This window comes from Palaemon carinicauda, chromosome 19 (assembly GCF_036898095.1).
Source record: "Palaemon carinicauda isolate YSFRI2023 chromosome 19, ASM3689809v2, whole genome shotgun sequence".
NCBI classification, from domain to species: domain Eukaryota; kingdom Metazoa; phylum Arthropoda; class Malacostraca; order Decapoda; family Palaemonidae; genus Palaemon; species Palaemon carinicauda.
In genome coordinates this window covers 125,747,020-125,766,875 of record NC_090743.1, presented here as the reverse complement: position 1 = coordinate 125,766,875, position 19,856 = coordinate 125,747,020, and the positions used below count along the sequence as shown (strand labels likewise).

The 19,856-nt window shown below is 38.0% G+C and overlaps 1 protein-coding gene across 1 annotated transcript in view; it reads left to right on the top strand.

Annotated features, from left to right (window-relative positions):
• Positions 1-19,856, top strand: part of LOC137658832 (muscle M-line assembly protein unc-89-like) — a 48,591-nt gene that overhangs the window by 8,090 nt on the left and 20,645 nt on the right. Inside the window, exons 3-4 of the mRNA XM_068393909.1 lie at positions 7,538-8,758; positions 17,750-17,904. Of these exons, the coding sequence (XP_068250010.1) occupies positions 7,538-8,758; positions 17,750-17,904 (1,376 nt within the window). The remainder of the gene's footprint in view (positions 1-7,537; positions 8,759-17,749; positions 17,905-19,856) is intronic.

Sequence of the window (19,856 nt, the reverse complement as noted above, 5' to 3'; positions counted from 1 at the left end):
TTACTCTGAGAGGCCTGAGGTCCTGGGGTGTCAGGCTTTGCTACATTACAGAATTTGACATCCTTCATCTGATCCTCATAACTCTCTCTAGTATTAGCAGGACATAAAGGAAGTATCTACTTGGTGTTCCATCTAGGTTTGCGAATCTTCTAATGACAGAGGCATCAGAAGTCCGTTATGGCCTCTTGTCATTTCGAGGAAGAATTCTTGAGCCTAACCCTGTCAGTATCTGCCCATATCACCTATCAGTGATTCTGAACATAAGATAGTGTCCAAAAGTTTCAGACCATCTTTGCCCCGGTACTTTTAATATGCTGCCCAGAGACCCCAGTATCTCCTTGGTCCTGTGGTGGCAGCGCAGTAGCAATGTAAGATCTCAACACCCACATGAGACAAGTTTGCATCTTGTCTAAGGTAACATGTTCAGCATTAGTCTCAAAGAAGGGTGTAATAACTTGCCCTTCTATCTCTTATTGTTCTCACGAAGGGATGAAGCAGACACAACTGTTACATGCTTGTCAGACGACTGATGCTAGTCAGTAATGCAACGGAAAGCCTTTCTGCTTAAGAGTAACTCCCCCTTCCTCTTTACAAGGGGGAGGGTGGGTTATTGTCTGCCATTCATATGTCTTGATGTCTAGTCCTATATTTTAGACGTTATCTCCCTTATAGAGAGATAGGTGTTCAGTGACCTAACACTAACTCTCTTTTAAGTCAGTACTGGCTGAGGCCCTAACAGCTTCAACATCTTTACGATAAACTGCCAGGAGTTTGTTGGAGTCACTTTCCTCACTACTGTACTAGACCAGAAAGGATGACATGTCCAGAGAAGAATAGAATCTTCCGATCTGCTTCTAAGAAACTTTCCAAATCTGATTCCTTTAAGTTGTACTTCAACCTTGACCATCCAACTAAATCCTTGAGCTAAATGTCCAAAGTGACGTGAGGAAGGTGCGTGGCTCCTCCCAACTACCATAACTACTTTATTGATGACTCAATGGTCATTTCAGTCTGTATATTCTCATGGAAAGGACTCAGTTTTGTATAAATGAGAAAAATATAAATGACTCGGAATATTTGTGATATTTTCATGGACAATTACTACCCACGCTGTTATTTTACTTGAGTATCCTGAATGTCAGTATATCTTATGTCCACAGTTAATATCTAATATTAATGGTACATAATTTATATAATTGTGCTGTATGATTGTGAATAGCCTGTAAAGATATTTAGTAAATTCTCTACTCAAGCATTGATAGCGCCTCTTTTCATATGAACTTAATGTTGCGTAGTCATTGGCAGATTAACTAAAATTGTCATCAAATTTCAATATAAAATCAAAGGGTACTGTAAAATTATACAAGTACATAGGTAAGTGTTGAATGACTGCACGAGACAGGACAGCTAGCATATTCTCTTATAGTTCATCGATGGTGCAAATAGAGATTTTAGATATCATACCTAAGCTCTAAAAGATTGTATGATACAACCAGATTGTCATTTATATGAAATGGAAGGATTACTAAGTTACACATAGATAAGTAGCCGTTGTTCAACTGAAGCTCTTTTAAGTATTGAAGATACTGTAAGGTGGGAAAAATTACATTTGATGTTGTTGAGAAAAATAGATAAACATTAAGAGCAGTTTATGTGGAACAGATGGCAGTAGTGTGTTAAGAATGAAGAAGCCAGTTACACACTGTAGTGAAAATTTAAGAAAATTTGCGATAAATTAATTTCTTATTTATATTGAAGTGAGTTGTTTGAATTTAATCATGTTGGTACATTCTTATGTAACTAGCTTTCATTGTGCTTTGAATTATTTTCAATTATTTTTTTTCTTCTGCTGTGTACTCTTGAAAATAGAGGTAATGATTTTGTTCTTATCTTTGAGAACCAGGATAGGTACTCTTGAAAATAGAGGTAAATGATTTTGTTCTTATCTTTGAGAACCAGGATAGGTACTCTTGAAAATAGAGGTAAATGATTTTGTTCTTATCTTTGAGAACCAGGATAGGTACTCTTGAAAATAGAGGTAATGATTTTGTTCTTATCTTTGAGAACCAGGATAGGTACTCTTGAAAGTAGAGGTAAATGATTTTGTTCTTATCTTTGAGAACCAGGATAGGTACTCTTGAAAATAGAGGTAATGATTTTGTTCTTATCTTTGAGAACCAGGATAGGTACTCTTGAAAATAGAGGTAATGATTTTGTTCTTATCTTTGAGAACCAGGATAGGTACTCTTGAAAGTAGAGGTAAATGATTTTGTTCTTATCTTTGAGAACCAGGATAGGTACTCTTGAAAATAGAGGTAATGATTTTGTTCTTATCTTTGAGAACCAGGATAGGTACTCTTGAAAATAGAGGTAAATGATTTTGTTCTTATCTTTGAGAACCAGGATAGGTACTCTTGAAAGTAGAGGTAAATGATTTTGTTCTTATCTTTGAGAACCAGGATAGGTACTCTTGAAAATAGAGGTAAATGATTTTGTTCTTATCTTTGAGAACCAGGATAGGTACTCTTGAAAATAGAGGTAATGATTTTGTTCTTATCTTTGAGAACCAGGATAGGTACTCTTGAAAATAGAGGTAAATGATTTTGTTCTTATCTTTGAGAACCAGGATAGGTACTCTTGAAAATAGAGGTAAATGATTTTGTTCTTATCTTTGAGAACCAGGATAGGTACTCTTGAAAATAGAGGTAAATGATTTTGTTCTTATCTTTGAGAACCAGGATAGGTACTCTTGAAAATAGAGGTAAATGATTTTGTTCTTATCTTTGAGAACCAGGATAGGTACTCTTGAAAATAGAGGTAATGATTTTGTTCTTATCTTTGAGAACCAGGATAGGTACTCTTGAAAATAGAGGTAAATGATTTTGTTCTTATCTTTGAGAACCAGGATAGGTACTCTTGAAAATAGAGGTAATGATTTTGTTCTTATCTTTGAGAACCAGGATAGGTACTCTTGAAAATAGAGGTAAATGATTTTGTTCTTATCTTTGAGAACCAGGATAGGTACTCTTGAAAATAGAGGTAATGATTTTGTTCTTATCTTTGAGAACCAGGATAGGTACTCTTGAAAGTAGAGGTAAATGATTTTGTTCTTATCTTTGAGAACCAGGATAGGTACTCTTGAAAATAGAGGTAATGATTTTGTTCTTATCTTTGAGAACCAGGATAGGTACTCTTGAAAATAGAGGTAATGATTTTGTTCTTATCTTTGAGAACCAGGATAGGTACTCTTGAAAATAGAGGTAATGATTTTGTTCTTATCTTTGAGAACCAGGATAGGTACTCTTGAAAGTAGAGGTAAATGATTTTGTTCTTATCTTTGAGAACCAGGATAGGTACTCTTGAAAGTAGAGGTAAATGATTTTGTTCTTATCTTTGAGAACCAGGATAGGTACTCTTGAAAATAGAGGTAAATGATTTTGTTCTTATCTTTGAGAACCAGGATAGGTACTCTTGAAAATAGAGGTAAATGATTTTGTTCTTATCTTTGAGAACCAGGATAGGTACTCTTGAAAGTAGAGGTAAATGATTTTGTTCTTATCTTTGAGAACCAGGATAGGTACTCTTGAAAGTAGAGGTAAATGATTTTGTTCTTATCTTTGAGAACCAGGATAGGTACTCTTGAAAATAGAGGTAAATGATTTTGTTCTTATCTTTGAGAACCAGGATAGGTACTCTTGAAAATAGAGGTAATGATTTTGTTCTTATCTTTGAGAACCAGGATAGGTACTCTTGAAAGTAGAGGTAAATGATTTTGTTCTTATCTTTGAGAACCAGGATAGGTACTCTTGAAAATAGAGGTAATGATTTTGTTCTTATCTTTGAGAACCAGGATAGGTACTCTTGAAAGTAGAGGTAAATGATTTTGTTCTTATCTTTGAGAACCAGGATAGGTACTCTTGAAAGTAGAGGTAAATGATTTTGTTCTTATCTTTGAGAACCAGGATAGGTACTCTTGAAAATAGAGGTAAATGATTTTGTTCTTATCTTTGAGAACCAGGATAGGTACTCTTGAAAATAGAGGTAATGATTTTGTTCTTATCTTTGAGAACCAGGATAGGTACTCTTGAAAATAGAGGTAATGATTTTGTTCTTATCTTTGAGAACCAGGATAGGTACTCTTGAAAGTAGAGGTAAATGATTTTGTTCTTATCTTTGAGAACCAGGATAGGTACTCTTGAAAATAGAGGTAAATGATTTTGTTCTTATCTTTGAGAACCAGGATAGGTACTCTTGAAAATAGAGGTAATGATTTTGTTCTTATCTTTGAGAACCAGGATAGGTACTCTTGAAAATAGAGGTAATGATTTTGTTCTTATCTTTGAGAACCAGGATAGGTACTCTTGAAAGTAGAGGTAAATGATTTTGTTCTTATCTTTGAGAACCAGGATAGGTACTCTTGAAAATAGAGGTAATGATTTTGTTCTTATCTTTGAGAACCAGGATAGGTACTCTTGAAAATAGAGGTAAATGATTTTGTTCTTATCTTTGAGAACCAGGATAGGTACTCTTGAAAATAGAGGTAAATGATTTTGTTCTTATCTTTGAGAACCAGGATAGGTACTCTTGAAAATAGAGGTAATGATTTTGTTCTTATCTTTGAGAACCAGGATAGGTACTCTTGAAAATAGAGGTAATGATTTTGTTCTTATCTTTGAGAACCAGGATAGGTACTCTTGAAAATAGAGGTAATGATTTTGTTCTTATCTTTGAGAACCAGGATAGGTACTCTTGAAAATAGAGGTAAATGATTTTGTTCTTATCTTTGAGAACCAGGATAGGTACTCTTGAAAATAGAGGTAAATGATTTTGTTCTTATCTTTGAGAACCAGGATAGGTACTCTTGAAAATAGAGGTAATGATTTTGTTCTTATCTTTGAGAACCAGGATAGGTACTCTTGAAAATAGAGGTAATGATTTTGTTCTTCTCTTTGAGAACCAGGATAGCTTTCTAGTATCTTACTTTCAATTTTTGATGTTATCTGAAATGTCGGTTTATCATGGGTCTAAGCGAGTAACATGTGCATTGTCATTGATTTATGGCATAGATGTTGACGTCAAGCTACCTTCACTTTTCATGATTGGTTGTATAAGTGCTCTAAGGGGAGCAACTCTGCCCCATATAAACAATATTATTTTGGGGGAATTTTGAACTTCATCTTTTTTATTTCTCAACCAATTTTATCATTTAAAAAGCATTTTAAAGGTAATTTTTTATAGAACAGATTTTCTTTATCAGTCAATGTGGCAATGTTTGTAAAGATTGTCATTTTTCATATACATACATATACCAAGGCACTTTCCCCAATTTTGGGAGGTAGCCAACATTAAACAAATGAAACAAAAAAGGAGACGTCTCCTCTCTACGTTCCTCCCAGCCTGACAAGGGACTCAACCGAGTTCGGCTGGTACTGCTAGGGTGGCACAGCCCATCCTCCCACATTATCCACCACAGATGAAGCTTCATAATGCTGAATCCCCTACTTCTGCTACCTCCGTGGTCATCCACGGCACCGGAGGAAGCAGCAGGGCCTACCGGAACTGCGTCACAATTGCTCACCATTCATTCCTATTTCTAGCATGCTCTCTTGCCTCTCTCACATCTATCCTCCTATCATATATAAGTTTTAATAATTTTGCAAATCCCCTCTTTAGATTTTTAGAATAGTATAAAATTTCAAATCTTTTCATATATAAATGGTAACTTTTTCCATAAAAAAAAAAGTTTAGATTTTTCTGTGAAAATTTCATGTTTTGAGATATTGGCCATCAAAGTTTTTTTATAGAAATCCTCTAATTAACTTTATTAAGGGTAATTATACGTCACCACTAGTGATCATGAGAACATTTTCATTTTATTTCAGGGTTATCTATTAAGCGTTGATGAGGAGCACCCCTCAAATTCAGAAATATATACACTACTTATACCAAATGGCTACACTTAAGTTTGACATGGCTAGCATTATATATTTTTTGTCTGCCAATTTTTTGGGCAAATTTTACTCATCTGGCTTACTTGGGTGTCGTTTCTGATACTGCATATGTCTTTCAGCATAAATATAACAAAAATTGTAATTATATAAAAGAGCAGACAAAGAAATACAGTCGATCACCTGAATATACTTTAGTGTGCATAAGTATAGGATAGGAGGATAGATATGAGAGAGGCAAGAGAGCGTGCTAGAAATAGGAATGAATGGCGAGCGATTGTGACGCAGTTCCGGTAGGCCCTGCTGCTTCCTCCGGTCGCCTTGGATGACCGCGGAGGTAGCAGCAGTAAGGGATTCACCGTTATGAAGCTTCCTCTGTGGTGGATAACGGGGGAGGTTGGGCTGTGGCACCCTAGCAGTACCACCCAAACTCGGTTGAGTCCCTTGTCAGACTGGGAGGAACGTAGAGAGAGGTCCCCTTTTTTGTTTCATTTGTTTGATGTCGGCTACCCCCCAAAATTGGGGAAAGTGCCTGGGTATATGTATGTGTGATGCATAAGTAAAGGCTTTTAATGTGATTTCCCTCAACACTGGAGATTATAATATCATACTCATCATATTTACTAAGCAGCGAGTGGTGAGCCCCGTCCCTCAAATCTCAAAATATATATGTTTTATGTACCAAATGCCCACACATGAGTAAAATAGTACTAGCATAGTACTGTACATTACAGTATAATCATGTATGCATATATTCTGGCCAAATATTACACTTTAGGCATATTTAGTTACCGTCTCTCACATTTCTTGCATCATTCAGCGTAACTATAACGGGAGGATTGTGATTGTATAAACGAGCAGAGAAAGAAATTCGATAAATATAACTTAGATAAATGGAACATACGTTTTTTCAAGACATGATCGAAAGAAATTAACTACTTTCTTGTGAAGTTTATGGGAGACTACGTTAAGTATCTTTACCTGAAGTTCTTGAAGATAGATTAATTGTTCACGTATGCCGATAAGAAAAGGGTTAAGTAAGCAACTGGATGTGCTTATGTAAATATAAGAAAAGGATGTTTTAGCCATAAAACAAATTGCCTTCATTAAAAATAAGATTTGAAACATGAAATGTAGACATTCTTCTATCCAAAAATCCAATAATCTGAATTTCCAAACTTCAAGTAAGAGATCGAGAGTTCTGTGTAACTTTTCTAGGTTTTCATTGGGTTTATCGGAAGGATTTTTAAACGAACATTGAAAATTGGAGCAATTTGAAATAGTTAAACAAGGAGAGACAGAAAGGAATAAATGAAAAGCAAAGCAGCATAGGCTTAAAGGATGCAGTAATGTAGAGCATCTTTAGTATTGTCTAAAGTGTGCCATTTGTATGTATATTTTATTTTAATCTATTTCATCCGTATGCTTCATAATTAGGTAATTTCTCTAAAGGTTTTGGATAAGCTATTATTTATGATGTATTTTTCAATTATTGTGTTAAGTGTAGTTTATCCATTACTACAGTTGTGTTTACATATTCAGTATATAACTTATTATTGCATTGCACTATATGGAGATTCCATTTCCAGATATAAAGAAAGAACGTGACGAGGCCATTGAGGCTGCTTCCAAACAGAAAGATGAGATTAAGGTCTGTCAGAATTGCGAAAAGCCATTTCTAAAAGATAATCCTGGAAATCTCAGAATTAAGGAGGGAATAACTACACAGTCAGATTCTTCGGAGGAGTCCCAAATTACTGTATTGCTCAACGCAGAGAAGGAATTGAAGCTCAAAAGTTCTCCTATAAAACTAGAAAGTGCTTGTGCTACAGGAGGTATAGTTCCTGGTAAAACTATTGTGAAAGCCCGGAAGAAAGGAGACCCAAACTATAGGTGCCTTTCAAAATCTTCGCCAAGACTCACTAAGAAAAAACTAAAGTTAGAAATAGATGATGATAGCGATTCTGTACTAGCACCGGAGACTCTGTCTTTAGATGAGCACAAGTTGCATGTTGATGTAGAGACAAGAAAAGCATTGGCCACTCAGACTGTATCTGTACCAGAAACAGTAATGTACGGAAACACCGATTTCTTTGAATCAGAAACAATTTTTAGTCAGGACACTGATCATATTATGAGCAGTAATGATTCAGACAAATGTAAAAGTCCAGAAAGAAGTTTTGCCCATGCAAGTGATTTAAAGACACAGCTGAGTCCTGTTCTTGGGAAACAAGGTAACACAACCCCTAAAGGATGTAGGAAGCCAACTCGACCTAATTTTGAAAGCCCTCCAAAAGAACCTTTGCAGCAAGTAAATGTGAATGTTCCCACTGATGTGGAAGCATTGCAGATGCCCTCTACACTGCAAATAGATACAGAAGATTTAAAGTCAGGAAATATAGTTTGTCAAGATGCCTCCACCCCTAGATACTCTCCACTGAAGTTCACCCACAACCTTTCCTTTCCCCTAAGTGATGTCAGTTTTACGTCCCCTTCATTGTTACCTGGCTTGAAGGAAAAAAAAAGTAATGTGGTACTTACACCTCCATCTCCAACGTTCAAAAGTCCAAAAAAGGGCAAGCCAGAGAAAAACAGGACATTCAAAAGATCAGTATCCAGTGTATCTGACAATACAGCTAAGGAAAATTCCCGTTCATTAAGAAGGCACCAGACAGATAGTACCACAAGTAAAGGACGACTTTATGAAGTTAATATTGAACCTCCAGATCCAAATAAGAGAAGGAAGTACAAACAAGCCAGGATATCTGAAATGACACTTGTGCCCAAGACTGATGTAGTGAAGTTATCAGGTAAGTTCAATGTCTCGGCATTTGTTTCATACTCAAAAAACAATCGTCCTTTAATAGGAGTACAGTATATTATCTGTAAAGATGATTAGGGCTCTGAAAACATAAACGAAGTAGGAGTAGTTACTCTGACCCCTCACTTTATTTTCAGCTGCTGGATAATACAGACACTATCAGCACCCTCAGATGGCTGTTTTAATCCTTTGCTTTTTAGATAATTGCGATAAAAGATTATCGTCCAGTAGGGATATTTAGAGGGAAGGACGTATTTCCACTGAGTGAAAAAGTCGACTGGAGCCTGGTGACCATCTTTCTTCTTTTTCAAATAAAGACAGAAATTATGTTATGATATGCCATTAGGAAGAGGACTTCTCCCATTCAATGAACCTGAATGACTCCTACATCTAAATACCCATCCTTCGATTCATCTGAATCTCCTCCTCGTCTAGGCCAGTGGTTTCCAAACCTTTTTCTTTGTTGTGGAACCCTTTGACATTATTTAAAAAATAATGTAACCCTTAATGTAAGATAAAACATACTATGTGTATTGAAAAATTAAATTATTATAAACACTTTTTAATCAAAATAGTAAGTTGTACATAATATACTTAAAAAGATAACTAGAGGATAAAATACATGTTTCTTGGACATCATTATCCCCTAAATTTGATTTAATGCTGGTTAGTGGAATTCTCATATCCGGTCAGGCATCCAGTTCGTTTCAATATTTAGTTTTTGTGGTAGCATATCTTGAAAATCCTGATTCGCACAGATAAGTTGTCACAAATGGTAAGAGTACAGTACTCTTATGGATCGTTTAGACATTTCTTGATATTTGTCGCTCAGATTCCTCCAGGAAACATCTAATGGCACTTCTTCAAACTTGGCCTTTAACTGATTATCTGAAGCCATTTCTATCAAGTTTTTGTAATCCAATTGTAGAAATCATGTTGGTTTTTCTGTTATTTTGAATGAAATAGATTTTGTACACAATAATGGTCTATGTTCTTCCAGTTTGGAAAATACTCAATTAGAGATTCTGATAAGTTGTTAAGTTGTTCCTTAATATCATTGAAGGTTTAGGTATGTAAATCCACTTCAGACTCCTGTAGAAATTCAGTGAGAAGTGGAAAGCAGTCAAAATTATGATGTTCTACTACTGAAGTCCAGTATTACAATTTACGTGATAAAGATATCATGTTATCTTGAGATTGAAAATTATTTGTTTCTGTCCTTTGTAGGGATAGGTATGTTTCATTTAATTTTGTTAAATGTTTGCTTAATAAGCAACTTTTCATAGCCTTATACTATTTCTTAATCTGTCAGACAATCTAAATTTATGATCAAGAAAATAAGACAACAATTATTTTCTCAACTCTACCATTCTCACAAGAATGTTTCCTCTCAAAAAGGTTGTAACTTTGGTATGTAAAAGAGTCATATGATGGCTTCCCATATTTTTGCATGAAGCCTTAAATGTTGTTGATTGTAATTCTCTGAGCATAATGCCAAACGTAATGCATAAACATTACTAAGAAAAAGTTCTTCCAAAATTGTAAAATCAAATTACCTTGAATCTAAATTTGGCATCAAAATTCTATTTCCCATAACCAAATTAACTTTCCAATACCAAAATTGCCCTTATTTAGCATTGGAAAATACCATATGACTTCCCTGGAGTTAGCTGAACAGCAGGGCTACTTTCCACACAACGAAGTACATCTGCCTTGATGGTAATGTCTTTTGAATCTTCCTGTGTCTCACACCAGCGATTGCTCTAGAATATGGAAGCATCGCATGTAAGTAAGCAGTGAATTACCTATCTTCTGGTTTCAATGGACTAGAAAACATAGGAAGGTTAGGCTTGGTGACTTGACAGTCTTCTTCCCACTTAAGGATAAGTCTTCTGTTAAAGAACTGAGGATTTGTATACGTGAAGGAAATCACATATTTATATGTATTTTATTATTCCTAACTGTACAAACCTGAGCTTTTTCAAGATATGCTTCCTGCTTTAATCACCTCGCAAATCCTAGATTGAAGATTAAAGTGAGGGCTCAGTAACTATTACCACTTCTTTTAAGTTTTAACAGCTTTATTTAGCTTTGCTGAAAGTATACTCCTGTTAATGGACTTTGGTTTGTATATTTAGAAAAATTTGCATTAATTTAAAATGTTTTTACTCTTTTACCTCCTATGTCTAAATTTTGAGACTGGAGATTTTTTTAGTGTTGAGCAGTTGTATTCTACTTATTGTAGAATTGCTTTTATTCAAATACTTGTTTGTAGATATTTTCAGATGATAAATGATACTTTGGAGTTATAGTAATCGTTACATACAAAGGAAGTTGAATGGCATATTAGCATACATAATCCCATAGTAGGTAATTTGTCAGCTTGAAATACATTGATGTATTTCTTTATTCCCACGAATACAAACCTTCATCTTGTAAGGTAGCATGACTTCAGGGAAGCGGGAGCAGCCGTTAGAAATTAAACGAGGTAGTTAAACTACGGGGGGGGAAGTGGGTAAGTAAGGCTAGCTATTTTGCTTTTGAAACGCATGCATTATAGACATATTCTACTCGCCTCTCAAATTTGGGTGTTATAATCCTTCTTTATCTTGTCAGTATGAATGAAGCATGAGTGTTTGCAGGCATTGCCTTGTGATGAGTCCATGTCTTAGTTGCCTCTGCAGTGATTTTGAGTTTACGAAGAAGAAGGTTTCCTTGGTATCAGCACTTTCAATGCCTAAACTGATGCCATAGAAGCTTTATAGCTCCTTTTCTTCTTTGTTGACCAGCCTGCTGTGTCTCCTTTAGATTCCTCTAGGTCTGGGTCCTGTGAAGGAATTAATTGGGGAAGAGACATAGACTCGCCCTCGGGGCTTTCCTCACACAGAGTGTATGAAACTTTCCCTCTTATGAAGGTAATAATCCTCTTCCTTTTCCTCGAGTGTTGCCTCTTACCGTTCAGACTGATGACAATAACCTGGATCTGAGGAAGTTGTGGCCTTCCTTAGGCATCATTGGTGCTCCGTCAGCAGGAATTTGATAAAGCTATTGGCTGCTGCCAGAACATCTGAGGCTTTCCTTTTGTGTACTTCTTTCTACGCCTGGCGAAAAGCTTGGTTAGACCTGTTGAATTGTTCTCTACTGCTGTTGAAGAAGCTCCTTTGACCTCTTCTGTGGGTCGTTGGCCACCAAGACCTTTGATCCCGAAGAAGGCTGGCATGGAGAGGAAGCATATGCATGCTTCTTCCTCTCCTTGTTCTTCTTCCTCCTCCTCTGCCTCATCTTTGTCAGATTCTTCAAATGCTGCTACTTCTGCCAAAAAAAAATCATCAAGAAATCTAGGGAAACCAATCAACGGGAATTGCGGGAGACTCCGATGGATCTCTTCTCGTTTATGGGTGAGAAGCGCTATGGTACCAAGAGCTAATCCAAAGCGGGAAGGTGTTAGTACATGGTGGAGTGGTTTACGCTCGTGCTATTGAGGCTTGATCTTGTACCGAACCGATGAAGGGTGGGGCCTTTTCCACTCAATTCCCCTTGGTGCCCGAAGTACACCTTGTTCTCTCTCCCCAAAGAAATTGGATTATGGTGGGGTGAAAGGAACTGTAAATCAGTTTCCTTTGTTTTATGAGCGATGAAACATTCCTTTACATTAGCATGATCGGGAATAGGATCCTCTATCTCCTCTTGATCTATCACAGCATGATTGGTCACTTGTGATTGTTCTCTCGTCACCCCCAGGTCAGTAAAGATGCTCCCACACACGTGGGCATTAGGGAACGTGACTATCTATCACCTCATCAGTGAACATTGCATTTTATGATGTCAGATAATTATCAATCATTATCATTTTTCACCTATTCTTTCCCCTCTTGGCCAGTCCATGTGCTGAGTTCCCACTCACCCGCATGACCGGGGCCAACAAAAAGTTACCATCCAGGACCTCTCCGTGTGTTGTTATAAGAACTGATGTTTTCCATCTCATACCATCAATCAGTAACAAGGTCCTACAACACTAGATGACCGGTATGCACACGGCTCTACTGCCCGCCACTTGACACTGCTCTAACCTTTGCACACCACAGAGGCCAAAGAAAGTTTTACCTCGTTACATCGGAAGGGAAGGCTGATCATAAATCGAACTCCCCTTTATCCTCTTCATAGTACTGTACACTCCCGATTCTCTTCTTGGCCTGAATCATGCATGCTCGGGTAGGAAAGTAACTCTCAAAGTATTTGAGACCACCACCTTTATGAGGGAGGAGGAGACTGGTTTTCAACAACCCAATAACGCCATCTGAAGTGTAGATTCCAGAGACAGATCATTTGTATGGCAATGTTCTTGCACTCATTTCTGAATGTAATGAACTCAGAGGCTACTATGGCTCTTTTGATATTAGGTTCTAAATTCATTGATCGGCATTTCAGCACCCCTCAAGGCTCAAAGACCAAAGACCTCTTTAGAGTTGCCATGGTTGGAACCTGCTAACATGGCCTTGGATAGAGTGAATTCTCAGATCTCCTGAAAATTCACTCCTATCTGGCTGTTCAAGCAAGATCTTGACTCCTGCAGTCTTTCTAAAGAAGATTCTACCTATATTACTGGATAGTGCAAGTTTGGTTTCTCTTCCTGTTAATCCTGCAAGTTCTGTGTTGACTGAAGGTCTTCCTGTTGAGAGACTCAATACTGAGGGAACAATCTTTTCCGCTCTTGAGTCTGGGGCCAGGGCCAGCCTCCATGCGGATTCCTGGATCAATCAGTGATCCACAGCAGTTGCCTACTTTGTCCCTATTCATATGCCAAAGTACAGCCAGTTGGTTCTATCTGGTACAAATGTGGTGGCCTTCATGGCATACACGTCTGCTAATTCATAAGCCATCTGAGTCCTGGAGTAGAGGGCTATGGATGTTTCCCCAATTCTTTAGGAAAGATGGACAAGAGGCGATGTTGGCTTGTGGAAGACTCCTATGCTAGAGGATACATCTTTTTTCCTCAGAGGGACATAGAGGCAACAATGGAGGAAGGTTACCCATTACTCCCTCTTCCACTGTGCAGTTACCTTCAGGGACTTAGGCCATACTAATGCGGCTGTGGTGAGACCTTTGAAGACCCACCAGGACCTCCAGTTGCTTCTTCTTTGAAGAAAGATGAGGATATGGGTAAAAAGGGGATCCCCCTCCTTCAGTTGCCACAAGTGGAGTGGGGGATGCCTGCCTTGTCATTGGGCAGTGTGGCAGCCACATGGAGCTGAGCAGTGGGTTATAGAAGTCCTTTGGAACGGATACAGCTTGCCCTTTGTCTTCCCCTCAGTTACACTTTGATGTTATTCCAGAGTTACCCTTAAGACTTCAAAAGCTCTAGCCTTGCAGAAGTGAAGGTAGTGGAAGAAAGGAGTGTGCTTGAAGTCATTCAAAATGGTACTCCGGGTTCTACAGTCACCCCTTTTAAAGAAGTTGAATTGGGGAAGGTTATTAAGAGGTAGAATGATTCTTAGGGTCTGAGAACTTTCACTTTCTGTCAACTTCCTTCCGCCCCACTCATTTCAAGGAATGAAGGTTCTACAGACCAGAGTCTTCTAAATCAGCACCTCTTCAGGTTGACCGCTCAGTGTGTGGACTGATGGGGAGTTTGCACTTTGAGATAATTAGATCTGACAGGAACGTCCATCACAACTATGGAGACTTCTGCTATGGCCACCCTCCAAGCAGTCTCATGGTTTGACCAGCAGTTAGGGACAGTGATGTACTTTGAAAAGATGCCCTGGTTGTCAATTCCTGACACTAGGAGAAGTACAGGAGACTCATGCCGTCTGGTGTACAGTGATTTTTTTTTTTTCTTTATCAAACCAGCCAACAAATCAGTGGGTCAACAGGGTTTTGAAGGAGAGGGTGGTGTCCCAGTTATCAGAACTGGGTGGTCCAGAGGTTCATCAGAAAGCTTCATTCTTGGGGTTCACATCATTCTTGCTAAGGAATCATATACATGGGGTGATGAAGAAGTGGAGATCTGCTTTGCAGGGCTCCCTAATCTAGCTCACATCTCCTTCAAGGCCATTTGCCAAACCTTCGGGTGCGGCCATGCTTGCAGAATCGGGGGTGTGAGTGGGAGGAAGCTTGCCTCGAGCTTCTTGAAACCTCAATCAGGACCATCAGAAAGTTTGTTCACTCCGAAGGATTCTGTGTATGTACTGTATAGACTTGAAGCCCCCCTCCTTCCACTCAGAAGGATTCTGTATATATAGTGTACAGAACTTTTGAGGCCCCCAATATGACCAGTCCAGTAAGGGTTTATAGATAAGAGATTGAGGGAGACATATGTTGGAGTCCCTATTCTACTGCTGCTTTGAGTAGAGTTATGCCATAGGACATCCTGACAGAACAGGACTGGACATTAGGTACTGAGTGTCCTTCAAAATGGGTACTTACCACCTATTCTGGACTACCAACCAGGCCCTATCTTTGTCAACTAAAAGATCTAGCATGGTTGTAGGGGTGAAAGGGCTGTTGAATATTTTACTAGAAAACTTTCAAGACAGATTTCCAGGCTTCTACAGTTTACTCTTCCTGGAAAAGAATTCAACTGAGAGCTAGAGTTTGGTCATCAACCTTTCTCCCCATGTTCAGACTGTTCCTACTTTCCAGATGTCCACTGAAGTGTTTATTTTGATGGCAGTTTAGGTCTCTCATATGGGACAGATCTTTTAGATATACAGTATTATTATTATTATTATTATTAGTACTACTACTTCCTAAGCTACAACCCTAGTTGGAAAAGCAAGATGCTATAAGCCCAAGGGCCCCAACAGGGAAAATAGCCCAGTGAGGAAAGAAAATAAACAAACTACAAGAGAAGTAATTAACAATTATGAAATATTTTAAGAACAGTAACAACATTAAAATAAATCTTTCATATACAGTATAAATAATTAAAAACTTCAAAAACAAGAAGAGAAACAAAGAATAGTGTGCCTGAGTGTACCCTAAAGCAAGAGAACTCTACCCCAAGACGGGGAAGACCGTGGTACAGAGGCTATGGTACTGCCCAAGACTGGAGAACAATGGTTTGATTTTGGAGTGTCCTACTCCTAGAAGAGCTGCTTACCATAGCTAGAGAGTCTCTTCTACCCTTACCTAGAGGAAAGTAGCCACTGACCAATTACAGTGCAGCAGTTAACCCCTTGAGCAAAGAAGAACTGGTAATCTCAGTGTTGTCAAGTGTATGAGGACAGGAGAATATGTAAAGCATAGGCCAGACTATTTGGGGTATGTGTAGGCAAAGAGAAAGTGAACCGTAACAAAAGAGAAGGATCCAATGTAGTACTCTCTGGCCAGTCAAAGGACCCAATAACTTTAATGGTATTATCTCAACGGGTGGATGGTTCCCTTGTCGATCCTGGTCTCCCCAGAGAGGCAGTTGCTGCAGGATCAAGATAACTTCGCCTTTTGTCCCTTCTGGCAATTGTGATCAATTGGGAGAAGTCAAATCTCACTCTCAAAGCAGATGTTGAAGTATCTGAACATGCTGATAGACACATCAGTCACGAAAGTCTTTCGATCAGATGATCACGTCAGCAAGCCAAGAGAGATAGTGACTGTTCTCTCCAGACGGTACTTCCAGCTTAACATTGGTGAGTTTCCTTGGTAGCTCTACCTTATTAGAGCCTGTGACTCCTCGGGAGTCACAGGCATCTCCTTCCTAGGTCCCTTCAGTGGTTTTGGATAATCACTAGTCGGCCTCCAAAGATCCCCTATTCTATCCTGTTCTAGTGGGACAGGAGTTTCGGGCCAATCTTTCATGATGGCTGGATGAAGGCTACCTCACTAGGTGGGTTTTCTCCACTCTTTGCCTCCAAATGTGCAACTTTTCTCACATGTATCGAAGGATGGATCCCATCATTCTGGCAACCTAGTTGTACCAGGTGTGTTTTCAGCAGGAGAAATGCATCTTCATCATCGATTACCTGATAAAATAAAACATTCCAAGAACAGTTGAAGCTTTCAACTGAGTTGACCAACAACGCTGCTATATTAGCTCAAGTCATCAAGCAGAGAGCCAGAGTTTCCTTACTTCTTTGCAAGTTGACAAGCAGATGCATATCTAGGTGTTGAATCACACAGTACAGCTGTCACCCAGGTACATCTGGGAAATCATATACCTTTTCCCAGTTTATTCTGATTTGCTGAATGATTAACCAAGTGTTGATCACACCAGACTTAAGGTGAACCTGGTTGCTACCTGATATTAGCAAGTGGAATGATATACCATTCTGTTAGCATATTTAGCACAGATAACATCTTCACCAAGAATTGCCTCTCAGTCACGGCTGTGGAAGGCTACTGCCCAGCCATGAATCTTGCCTTCCAATTGAAGAGCATATCCTCTCCATCGAATGGGAGCTGTCTATGCTTGAGAAGAGCTGCAAGCAGTCTTTTCCAACCTAGGTCTTAGGTCTCCAGAGTGGGACGTGATCCATGTTCTCAAGTCTCTTATTCGTTCCCCATATGAGCCCTTGATTAGGTTATCAGACAGAGTTCTAACTTTCAAAACTTTTTGAGCAGCAGTTTTGACGAAGAGTTGGCCAGTTGCAAAGACCTTTTGAGAGTCTCTTAGATGTGTGCCCAAATTCGTTACTAAATCTAGGACCCATCTCCAGACAACCCAGGTTCAAGACAAGGGTTTATTAGCATAGGACATGTAATACATGCTTTTACCAAAAATGTAGGTTACCCAAAAAGTATAAGTCATGTTTCTATACGCAACAAAAACTACCTGGTACATTTTTTTTTTTGTAGTTTAATTGTTAATGCAGTACTGTAATTATCTACACAACCCAACATTGGTTCTTTATAACTTTTACCCTAAACTAAGCCGTACTAAACTTAATATTCTGTTTAAGAGTTTTATCCTGAAAATGCAAGAGTAAGATTGTTTAGAGAATAAATTAAAGAAATGTAAATATTATTTATCACATTTTTGTAGGAGGTCTCCCAAAAATGTCTTTTGATGATGAATTGAAGGCAGCCTTCGAGGCTTCACTGATGACCAAAGAAAAGGAGGATTTAATGAGGAAAGAAAAGGAGGCTCTCCAGTCTATTGCTTCCCCTGAAAAACCTAAGGATAATGTTATGAATGAGGTAAGGGTCGGTAAATTTGTTTATCTTGACCATACTCTCCCATTTATATAAGTCTTTTGTCTGTAGAAACATCGAGTTTGACATGTTTATAGGTTAGACAAATTATCTTTAGACTCTATACCTTTCAGTAATATTTTTTATATTTGTCCAACAACCTCTGGAGTTTTAGAATGCTAGTGTAATAAGTTATTGATATTAAGCAGGAACTTTACTAATATACTAGTTTTATTTAATGGTTGATTAAAAATCCATATTGAATTTATGTTCATCTATGTTGACCTTGAAATCCTCCTCTGTTAATCAAAACAAAAGAGTTCATGTTTACTGACACGTGCACAAGTGATGTACTATAACTAAAAGTCAGGCTGCTTTCAGAGAGTATCTAGCAGAGGTTCTGATCAGACAACAGCATTGAGTGATTAGTGTCTTTTCTTTGACATTTGTTTCATAGTCAGGATAATGTATACTCCTTGAGTATCTAACTATATAGTAAGCAGTCTTTTTATTGATAGTTGCTGTAGGGTTGGCTGAATATGACCTTTTAAAACAGTAATTGAAGTTTGGGTGACTGACCAGGTGTCCCTATTGACAGTACCCTTGTGTACAGGTATAATATACTGTTTGACCATTGATTCGGGGTATGTATCCTTAGCCAAGAATTTGTTATGGTGTGTTTGGTTGGGTGTTTTGAGATTATTGATATTATTATCAATATTATTACTAGCCAAAGTACAGCCTTAGCCAGAAAAGCAGGATGCTACGAGTCTAAGGTTTCCAACAGGGAAAGTAGGCAAATGCAGATAGGAAGTAGAGAAATAACGAATAAATTATGTGACAAACTCCTGTCAACCGATTCAACGTAAGAGAATTTGCTACAAGTTTGAACTTCAGAAGCTCCACCAATTCAACCACCAAAGGCAAGACTGTTAGAATTGACTGCATAACTTGTACTTCGTACAGGATGGTACAGTCTGTTAAGATCCGAATGCAAAGGATGGTCAGAGTTATTAAAAGTCTTATGTAACATATAAAAGACGAAGTGAATGACTGCCAAAGATTATTTAGATCAGGGATAAGAAAGAAATTATATACACAAGTTTTTCCCCCAACAAATTGAAGTGAGAGTCAGCAGTTGAAGACCAGACAGGAGAACAGCACTCAAAACATGGTAGAATGAAAACATTGCCGCAGGATAGATTGATGACCAAAAATCTTAAAAAGACATTTTCAGCTTACAAATTTTTTTATACCGGTAACTAAATAAAAACAGACCTGTGGTGTATCTTGAAAGTAAATTGACAATCAAGAATCAAACTTAGAATTTTAAATGGGTTGTCATTGCAAAGACCTGGATGTTGAGCGTCCACTGTCCCTCCACTTCATGCTCCATAATTTGTACCATGCACTAATTTTAGCGAGATCTCTATTAAGGAGTTTGACAACTCTAGGTCTACATTCCAGAGATGAAATCAATACAAAGAGAGTAACATCACCTGTGTATGTAACAAGGGTGATTTATAGACAGCACCACATGTGTAATGTAAATACAGTAGTATGAAAAGTAGTGGGCCAAGAACACTACCCTAAGGAACACCAGGTAATACATTCCTATAGTTATTAATGATTTCCATCAACACCTATTTGCAATCTATTACTTAATTCAATAATGATGCATAGAGAAGACCCACCTACTCTCATCTGTTTAAGAGTGAAAACAAGGCCCTCATGATAGGCAGCACTAAAATTGAAGGCCAATCACTCGAACCTCCTGACTGCTGTCAAGGTTTTTCTTTACAGCATTGGAAATTGCATGAAGGGCATCACATGCTCCAAGATCTCTGTAAAAGCAAAGCTGCAATCTAGAAAACATGAGAATACCTTCAGGCTACCTATTTAGACATTTTGCCAAAAGATGTTCAAAAACTTTAGATAATATGGGAGTTATGGAAATT